The sequence below is a fragment of the Lotus japonicus genome, chromosome 1 (genome assembly GCF_012489685.1).
Source record: "Lotus japonicus ecotype B-129 chromosome 1, LjGifu_v1.2".
Lineage (NCBI taxonomy): Eukaryota > Viridiplantae > Streptophyta > Magnoliopsida > Fabales > Fabaceae > Lotus > Lotus japonicus.
In genome coordinates this window covers 50734370-50744049 of record NC_080041.1, presented here as the reverse complement: position 1 = coordinate 50744049, position 9680 = coordinate 50734370, and the positions used below count along the sequence as shown (strand labels likewise).

At 42.6% G+C, this 9680-nt stretch overlaps 1 protein-coding gene and 2 non-coding genes across 3 annotated transcripts; all 3 read right to left on the bottom strand.

The window, feature by feature from the left end:
* Positions 1 to 1294: 1294 nt before the first annotated feature.
* LOC130734745 (small nucleolar RNA R71) lies at positions 1295 to 1401 on the bottom strand. Its single transcript, XR_009018091.1, has one exon. It is a non-coding gene; the product is annotated as a small nucleolar RNA R71 (small nucleolar RNA).
* Positions 1402 to 6605: 5204 nt separating this feature from the next.
* On the bottom strand, positions 6606 to 6712 carry LOC130734744 (small nucleolar RNA R71). Its single transcript, XR_009018090.1, has one exon. It is a non-coding gene; the product is annotated as a small nucleolar RNA R71 (small nucleolar RNA).
* A 1212-nt stretch (positions 6713 to 7924) lies between these two features.
* On the bottom strand, positions 7925 to 8827 carry LOC130737687 (uncharacterized). The gene has a single exon (XM_057589515.1). The coding sequence runs from the start codon at positions 8825 to 8827 to the stop codon at positions 7925 to 7927; it is 903 nt and encodes a 300-aa protein (XP_057445498.1).
* Positions 8828 to 9680: the final 853 nt, after the last annotated feature.

The window sequence follows — 9680 nt, the reverse complement described above, 5'->3', positions numbered from 1 at the left end:
GTATGGATTCTATAGCCATGTTTGGCTAAACCCCTTTTGCTTTGGGTTCTTTGTAAGACTTATGATGTTTTAATCTTAATTCCTATTTCTATTCATGAATCTTCTGAGTAAACCCTTGAATCCCATATCCATGCTTTATGTTTCAAGTTAGAACATGTGCTAGCTTTTTGCTTTTCTATAATAGAACGGAAGTTTGTTATAGATTAGGGACTTGTTGTGGGATTACCTCTTCTATACTTGCTACTAGGAATAGAGGAAGGGTTGGGGTTTGTTGGCCTGAATTGTATGCTTAATGCCTTTAGCAAATGTTTAGGTTATCAAGGAATTGTGCCTATCTTTTGGCTTGAGAGGATTGTCTATGCGAGGCATCGATAGATGATTGATTAGACTAGAACATCAAGGAGAGACTCAGAGTTTTGTGGATAGAATAGGTTGATTAGAACTGAATTAGTCAAGCAAGAACCCAAGGCATGCTCACCATTGTTCTCACACACTTATACTTTCAATTACTTGTTACTTAATCACCAAAACAATCAACCTTTAAAACTGAATTATACTTGCTTTTCAACCTTAAACTTGAATCTTAAACTGAATTGCCACACCAATTCCCTGTGGTTCGATAAATTAAAACCCGGAGATATCTGTGCACTTGCAGATTGACCAACAAGTTTTTGACGCCGTTGCCAGGGAATTGTTTGTGGTTTTTGGTTTAAGTTTTTAGTTTGTAGTTTTATTTTTTGTTTTTATCTTTGTCTAGAATTGGTGCTACTAATCTTTCTTTGTTTTAGTGTCACACTTTCAGGTTGCTCTCACGAGAGACACCGTCATGGGTGGCCATATGACGGAGGAGGAGATGCAAGCCCATATCGAGGCAAGAATCCAAGAGGGGATCACCCTCCGATTATGTGAACAAGAAGTTGAGAATGCCAACCGGTCTATTCGGGAACTCACCTCGGCTACCATGAGTTATGACTATCCCGGGAGCATTGTCTTTCCCGAGGGAGTGGGAAACTTTAAGTTGAGACCGACATTCATCAACTTGGTGAGCCAAAACCAATATGGTGGAGGTACTTTGGAAGATCCACATGTTCACATGGAGAGGTTCATCCGGAATTGCAACACTTACCGGGTGAACAATGTTCCGGCGGATGCAATTCGGTTGAGCTTGTTTCCATTTTCTTTGAAGGACACCGCTGAGGAATGGCTGAATTCTCAACCTCAAGGGAGCTTCACTACTTGGGACGACTTAGCGGAAAAGTTCACAACAAGGTTCTTCCCAAGAGCCCTTTTGAGGAAATTGAAAAAAGACATCATGAATTTTGTGCAACCCACTGAAGAAAATCTCTATGAAGCTTGGGAGCGCTTCAAGAAGCTCTTGAGGAAATGCCCTCAACACAATCTCACCCAAGCTGAATTGGTTGCAACATTTTATGATGGTCTACAATACTCTTGGAGGTTTGGCCTAGATGCGGCTTCAAATGGCGAGTTCGATGCTCTTCCCCCACAAGCGGGGTATGACTTAATAGAAAAGATGGCAGCGAGAGCCATGAACTCTGAAAATGATCGCCAAACCCGAAGGAGTAAGTTTGAAGTGGAAGCTTATGACAAGCTCTTGGCCTCCAACAAGCAACTCACCGAACAAGTGGCGGAGATTCGAATGCATATTAAGGAGACCAAGGCTGTTGGTGCAAGAATGACTTGTGTGGAGTGCAAGTCTTGTGGTGGACCTCATGTTAGTAACTTGTGTACTGTCAATGCTGAGAGCAATGAAGCCAAAGCTATAGCTCAAGGAAGCATAGTTCCATCCTCAAATCATGAACCTCTTGTCCAAACACAAGTTGTTGGAAAGGTGAATTGCAAGAGGAGTTTAGAGGAGCTATTGGAGAGTTGCTTCAACCGCATGAACAACAACCATAAGAACCAAGAGGCGGCTATCAAGAACTTGGAGAACCAACTTGGCCAGCTAGCCAAGCAAATTGCCGAAAGGCCTCAAGGTAAATTTCCTTCCGATACTATCCCCAATCCCGAACAAGAAAATTCTGCTGTTGTTACCACTAGGAGTGGGAGAGTGTTACATGAGTTAAAAAAGAAAGTAGAGGGAGAAAAAAGTGAGAGGATAGTTGAGGAGGAAAGGAGTGTTCCTATTAAAACTAGAGTGATGAATGATCATATTCCTGAGCATAGCAAAGTTCCATTTCCTAAAGCATTGGCTAAAAAGAATTTGGATAAAAAGTTTTCAAAATTTATGGATGTTTTTAAGAAACTCCATATCGATATCCCTTTTTCTGATGCTTTGGAGCAAATGCCTATCTATGCTAAGTTCATGAAGGACATTTTAAGTAAGAGAAGGAAGTTGAGTGAGGTTGATGAAACTATCATGATGACCGAGGAGTGTAGTGCCATTTTGCAAAGAAAAATGCCTAAGAAGAGAAGGGATCCTGGGAGTTTTACTATCCCAGTGGAGATTGAGGGGTTGACTGTTGTTGAAGCCCTGTGTGATTTGGGAGCGAGCATCAACTTGATGCCGCTTAGCATGTTTAGAAGGCTGAACTTAGGAGAGGTCACCCCGACCATGCTCTCCTTACAAATGGCGGACCGATCCCTAAAAACACCTTATGGGATCATTGAAGATGTGATGGTTAAGGTTGATAAGTATGTGTTCCCAGTTGATTTTGTGGTGCTAGACATGGAGGAGGATGCTAAGATTCCTCTCATTCTTGGCCGACCCTTCTTAGCCACTGGCAGGGCGAAGATCGATGTTGATAAAGGTCAGCTCATTCTCAGAGTTGGTGAGGACAAGGTAAGATTTTCGGTTTTCAATCCTAATTTGCAAACTAACATTAATGATGGTTTTGTTTGTGACATGATCAAAAGCTTGTCCAGGTCTTCAAAGGAGACCCCCAAGGTAAGTGAAAAAGATGTTGAGCTTAATAAAGTTCTCATCAAGCTTGTTAGTGAAAACAAGTATGGGGGGTCTAAAGATGAGAATTTCCAAGCCCACACGGCCTGATTCACTCAAGCTAGTCACCTTGTAAAGATGGAAGGTGTGACTAGTGATGAGCTCATGATTAAGCTCTTCCCTCACTCCTTGAAGGGGGGAGCAAGGATTTGGTACGATGGTTTAGATGATACCCTCTCTTGGGAGGAGTTGTTCCAAAAGTTTTGTGCAAGGTTCCTACCTTGTACATATGGAAGGAAGATTGATGGTAAGGAATTTCCTTCCTAACACTAAAGGAAGGAGAGTCCACCTAGGACTATAACTTAGGGCTGCTTGGGAGACAACCCAAGTTCTGTTTTATTTTTCTTGTTTGTTTGTTGCATTTTGCAGGGAATGAGAGCCTGAATTCTGGAGTAAGAGGTGTGTCTAAGGCCTCCATGGTAACTTGTAAAGGAGGTCGACTCTTTCCCTTAGTTTAGCTCATGCATTTTTGCATATTTTTCTTTGTAGAACTTTTTTTTTCTGTTTGATCATGCATTGTAAGTTAGAGCCGTTTTTGGGGTCTTTACTTCCCTATACTCACATGTTTTTGCCCTTAGTTATGCTCTCTAACTTGTGCTGGTTTTAGAAAATGTTTTTTGTGAATACTTGTGTTTTCTTTTGGGGATGAGTGATTACATGCTTTGGGGAAGAGAGGAGGAGACTTCGGTCTTCCGAGTGTTTCTTAAGGATAGAGTTGATGTGAGTCCATAAGGGTCCATCTTTGACCCTTCACCATATAATTTCCCTGGAGGATCCTGTCTCACTCGTACTTCTTGGTTCTGTATTGATTTCACTCTTTGCATGCTTTGTGATACTTGCACAATTCTTGAGACTTGTAGGTTTTTGAGCTTCAGAGTTGTTGGTTTGAACATTGTCCTAAGTTGTCCCATTTGAGCCTTATTGGAGAATTTGTTGTAGCCAAGTGATTGGGACGGATGTTTGGTTGGATTTTGGGGAGTGTTTGTCCTTGCATTGTGTTGGAGCTAGTAATTTAAGTTGGAAATGTCTCTTGCCCAAAGTGTAAAAAAAAAAAAAAGAAAAAGAAAAATAAAGGAAAAAAGAGACTCCTAATCAAGTTGGAGTTGCAAAAAGAAAAAAAAAATAGAAGAAAAGAAAGTTGAAAAAGGGGTCAAGAGACTTGTGCTTAAAATTTTTGTTGTTGAAAGCTCCGGGGTTACTAATAGGACCACACTCAAGATGCTTGAAGCTCTAGCCTTCCTTAGGGACCAATCACCTTGTACTTCACCAAGCCAACATTTCAACCCTTTGAAGTCTCATTGAATTTGTGCATGTTTGATCTCTGTTGCTCTTGAGTGAATGATATCCAGAACCTATGAACCACTTGTGAGCTCAGTGCACTTAATATATATCTCATCCTAGGAATTTTAGATCTATATGCTTCTCATGATGGACTCTACACTCTCCTTTGTCTAAAAGTTGCATGAAGTGGATTGTTGTGTCTTTCTTTTGGAACCAGCTGTAGTTGCTAAATCCCTCGGTTTTGTAATAAGTATTCGTTGTTGGGCACTTGTTTTGGGAGCATTTCTTGCGCTTGAGGGCAAGCGAGTGTTTTTTACGCTCGAGGGCGAGCTGTCGTTGAGTATAGTGGTGTGATGACCCTAGTTTAGTAGTGTTTTTAGGGTCATTTCTTAGTTTGTTTTGAGTCTTTTTGTTGAGTCTCATGTAGTGTTTCATGCATTCTCATGCATTTTTATATTTATTTGTGTTTCTACTTTGTTTTGGTAATTTCATAGTTTTATAGGGACCTTTCATGCATTTTAAGTAAGTTTAAGACTTGCATATCTTTTCTACTTGAATTGAGGGTCTTTTGTGCTAATAAACTCTTGGAAATCCTAGATATTTTCCTTGCTTTGTTCCCAAGCAGCTAGGTCTGAAAACTGATGAAGAAAGAAGGTCAAAAGGCTTGGAAAATTGAAGGGAGGCTTAAAGGGAAGTTAAGAAGAAGGTCAAGAGGCTTTCTAGCATGTAGAGAGCGCTCAGGCGCTCGTGTTGAGTGCTTGAGCGCCAATTGGATCGATGTTTACATGATGCTAGAAAGGAATTGGCGCCTGAGCGCTCCTGATTGAGCGCCTGAGCGCCAATTACCTCCAGAGAGCTTGTTTTGGCTTGGAATTGGCGCTCAGGCGTGCTTAATTGGCGCCTGAGCGCCCAGACTCGACCTGTTTGCCTATAAATAGGTTTTTTGTCATTTCTTTTGTAACTTTTGTCATTTCTATACATTCCTAAATAAGTTAGAAGTAGGGTTAGGCTCTGGAGCTTGAGGAGAAGCATTCTCCAAGTCCATGTTCCAGGTTTTATCCTTCTTTTCTTGTATGGATTCTATAGCCATGTTTGGCTAAACCCCTTTTGCTTTGGGTTCTTTGTAAGACTTATGATGTTTTAATCTTAATTCCTATTTCTATTCATGAATCTTCTGAGTAAACCCTTGAATCCCATATCCATGCTTTATGTTTCAAGTTAGAACATGTGCTAGCTTTATGCTTTTCTATAATAGAACGGAAGTTTGTTATAGATTAGGGACTTGTTGTGGGATTACCTCTTCTATACTTGCTACTAGGAATAGAGGAAGGGTTGGGGTTTGTTGGCCTGAATTGTATGCTTAATGCCTTTAGCAAATGTTTAGGTTATCAAGGAATTGTGCCTATCTTTTGGCTTGAGAGGATTGTCTATGCGAGGCATCGATAGATGATTGATTAGGCTAGAACATCAAGGAGAGACTCAGAGTTTTGTGGATAGAATAGGTTGATTAGAACTGAATTAGTCAAGCAAGAACCCAAGGCATGCTCACCATTGTTCTCACACACTTATACTTTCAATTACTTGTTACTTAATCACCAAAACAATCAACCTTTAAAACTGAATTATACTTGCTTTTCAACCTTAAACTTGAATCTTAAACTGAATTGCCACACCAATTCCCTATGGTTCGATAAATTAAAACCCGGAGATATCTGTGCACTTGCAGATTGACCAACAAGTTTTTGGCGCCGTTGCCAGGGAATTGTTTGTGGTTTTTGGTTTAAGTTTTTAGTTTGTAGTTTTATTTTTTGTTTTTATCTTTGTCTAGAATTGGTGCTACTAATCTTTCTTTGTTTTAGTGTCACACTTTCAGGTTGCTCTCACGAGAGACACCGTCATGGGTGGCCATATGACGGAGGAGGAGATGCAAGCCCATATCGAGGCAAGAATCCAAGAGGGGATCACCCTCCGATTATGTGAACAAGAAGTTGAGAATGCCAACCGGTCTATTCGGGAACTCACCTCGGCTACCATGAGTTATGACTATCCCGGGAGCATTGTCTTTCCCGAGGGAGTGGGAAACTTTAAGTTGAGACCGACATTCATCAACTTGGTGAGCCAAAACCAATATGGTGGAGGTACTTTGGAAGATACACATGTTCACATGGAGAGGTTCATCCGGAATTGCAACACTTACCGGGTGAACAATGTTCCGGCGGATGCAATTCGGTTGAGCTTGTTTCCATTTTCTTTGAAGGACACCGCTGAGGAATGGCTGAATTCTCAACCTCAAGGGAGCTTCACTACTTGGGACGACTTAGCGGAAAAGTTCACAACAAGGTTCTTCCCAAGAGCCCTTTTGAGGAAATTGAAAAAAGACATCATGAATTTTGTGCAACCCACTGAAGAAAATCTCTATGAAGCTTGGGAGCGCTTCAAGAAGCTCTTGAGGAAATGCCCTCAACACAATCTCACCCAAGCTGAATTGGTTGCAACATTTTATGATGGTCTACAATACTCTTGGAGGTTTGGCCTAGATGCGGCTTCAAATGGCGAGTTCGATGCTCTTCCCCCACAAGCGGCGTATGACTTAATAGAAAAGATGGCAGCGAGAGCCATGAACTCTGAAAATGATCGCCAAACCCGAAGGAGTAAGTTTGAAGTGGAAGCTTATGACAAGCTCTTGGCCTCCAACAAGCAACTCACCGAACAAGTGGCGGAGATTCGAATGCATATTAAGGAGACCAAGGCTGTTGGTGCAAGAATGACTTGTGTGGAGTGCAAGTCTTGTGGTGGACCTCATGTTAGTAACTTGTGTACTGTCAATGCTGAGAGCAATGAAGCCAAAGCTATAGCTCAAGGAAGCATAGTTCCATCCTCAAATCATGAACCTCTTGTCCAAACACAAGTTGTTGGAAAGGTGAATTGCAAGAGGAGTTTAGAGGAGCTATTGGAGAGTTGCTTCAACCGCATGAACAACAACCATAAGAACCAAGAGGCGGCTATCAAGAACTTGGAGAACCAACTTGGCCAGCTAGCCAAGCAAATTGCCGAAAGGCCTCAAGGTAAATTTCCTTCCGATACTATCCCCAATCCCGAACAAGAAAATTCTGCTGTTGTTACCACTAGGAGTGGGAGAGTGTTACATGAGTTAAAAAAGAAAGTAGAGGGAGAAAAAAGTGAGAGGATAGTTGAGGAGGAAAGGAGTGTTCCTATTAAAACTAGAGTGATGAATGATCCTATTCCTGAGCATAGCAAAGTTCCATTTCCTAAAGCATTGGCTAAAAAGAATTTGGATAAAAAGTTTTCAAAATTTATGGATGTTTTTAAGAAACTCCATATCGATATCCCTTTTTCTGATGCTTTGGAGCAAATGCCTATCTATGCTAAGTTCATGAAGGACATTTTAAGTAAGAGAAGGAAGTTGAGTGAGGTTGATGAAACTATCATGATGACCGAGGAGTGTAGTGCCATTTTGCAAAGAAAAATGCCTAAGAAGAGAAGGGATCCTGGGAGTTTTACTATCCCAGTGGAGATTGAGGGGTTGACTGTTGTTGAAGCCCTGTGTGATTTGGGAGCGAGCATCAACTTGATGCCGCTTAGCATGTTTAGAAGGCTGAACTTAGGAGAGGTCACCCCGACCATGCTCTCCTTACAAATGGCGGACCGATCCCTAAAAACACCTTATGGGATCATTGAAGATGTGATGGTTAAGGTTGATAAGTATGTGTCATGACCCGTCGATCGATGGTATTGGCACGACTTGGTTTTATCCACTACCGCCCGAGGCGGGTTAGCCTCCCTCTCGCCCTCTTCGACTGCGTGTGTCGCCTTGACTTCCCGGAGCAATTCTGTCAGATGTGCGCTTAGATTTTTGCCCGATTCCTCTCGCCGGCGAGTATCGGCATGACGCCACGGGCGTCGACGCTCAAAACTTTCCTTTTTTGGGTAGAGTTGCTCCTTTCCAAACTTTTCAACTGACTTTCCCCTCTTGTCCTTCCGCTTACTGCTTTCCCCTTTTTCCCGACTTTGTTTGCCCGCCGGCGAGACATCCCTCTGATCGCCGTCCTTCTCCATCTTTCCGCGCTTCCTTTTGAAAGCGTCATCCTCCTCATCCAAGATGTAGGTGTTCGCTCGAGCACGTATTTCTGCCATCGACCGAGCGGGCTTACGACTCAACTTACTGTTCAGCTTCCCGGGCTGCAGTCCATTCTTAAAAGCTCGCGCAAAGGCATGTGGTTCCGACTCCTCAATCTTAACAGATGTTGCACTGAACCGCCTCACGTATTGTTTCAAAGTTTCACCCTTTGATTGACGGATGTTATACAGATCGTCGATCGTTACCTGCTTAATCTTACTCGCAGAGAATTGAACAAGGAACTTCGACGAGAAGTCACGAAAATTTGTAAAAGATCCCCGAGGCAGAGTCGTGAACCAAGCCATCGTTGTGCCCTTAAACGTCGACGGGAACATCCTGCACTTCACTGCGTCGGAAGCTGAGCTTATAACCATCTTCGTGTTGAAATAAAGCAGATGATCCTTTGGATCGGTCTTCCCCCTATACGTCTCGAGAACAAGGTTCTTCATGTTGTCCGGGATGGCCACTTCCCTCACTACCACTGAGAACGGCTCGAACTCCGCGATGGCATCTGCTTCCCGCTCTCCTTCGTCTTGCTGCTCTAGGTGATAGTACTCCAACTGTTCCTGCAAGTCATTTCGCTGTTGTATGTCATCAACATTGCGGATCAGGCATCTCCAATCTCGGTCAGTGATCGGAGCCTGAGGTAGCGGCGTTCCATCTCCTGAGACCTCCGGTGAGTGTGCCGGGGATCCCTGTTGCTCAGGTGAGGATGGTGGAGAAGGTAGCGGAGGCGTCGGAGAAGGAGGAGGAGGCGGCGGAGAAGGAGGAGGAGGCTTTAAGGCCCTAAGTTCAATTTGGAACAATTTTATGAAAGTTTGAATAAAATTGGAGTTTTAGCTAATGTTTGATAACTGGCAGATTAAAACTGTCAACTTGTGCGAATTTTTAGAGGGTCTTAACGACTTCATTTGGGAAAACTTCCTTCATGATGGTTGTAGCCCTTTAAGTCTAGAAAATTCTCGAAGTGGAATCAGGTCATTCCGACCTCTGTAGCTCGAGATATTCGCAATTTAGTGATAGTCGTTCAGGCTGTACAGTACCAGCGAACTAATTGAGGTGTTTTTATTTTAATTCCGTTTTTGCTTCTGTTTTTACATAAAAGGACTTGGTTTTTAATTCAGTTTAGACCAGATTAAGAGCTAAATTGATGGGTCAAGGGTTTGGGCATGGTTCGGGCTTGAAAAGAAAATTGAAACCCTAGCCCACTAGGTTGTGTGTGTTGCGGGTTCAAGAGGGGTAAAGGGGGGGAAACTTGTTTCTTTTCTCCATATCAGAAACAGAAACCTAGAGCACTCTTTA

Bases quoted from the DNA above. Each gene is read 5' to 3' on its own strand.
- LOC130737687 (XM_057589515.1), bottom strand. From the start codon at position 8,827: ATGAAGAACCTTGTTCTCGAGACGTATAGGGGGAAGACCGATCCAAAG.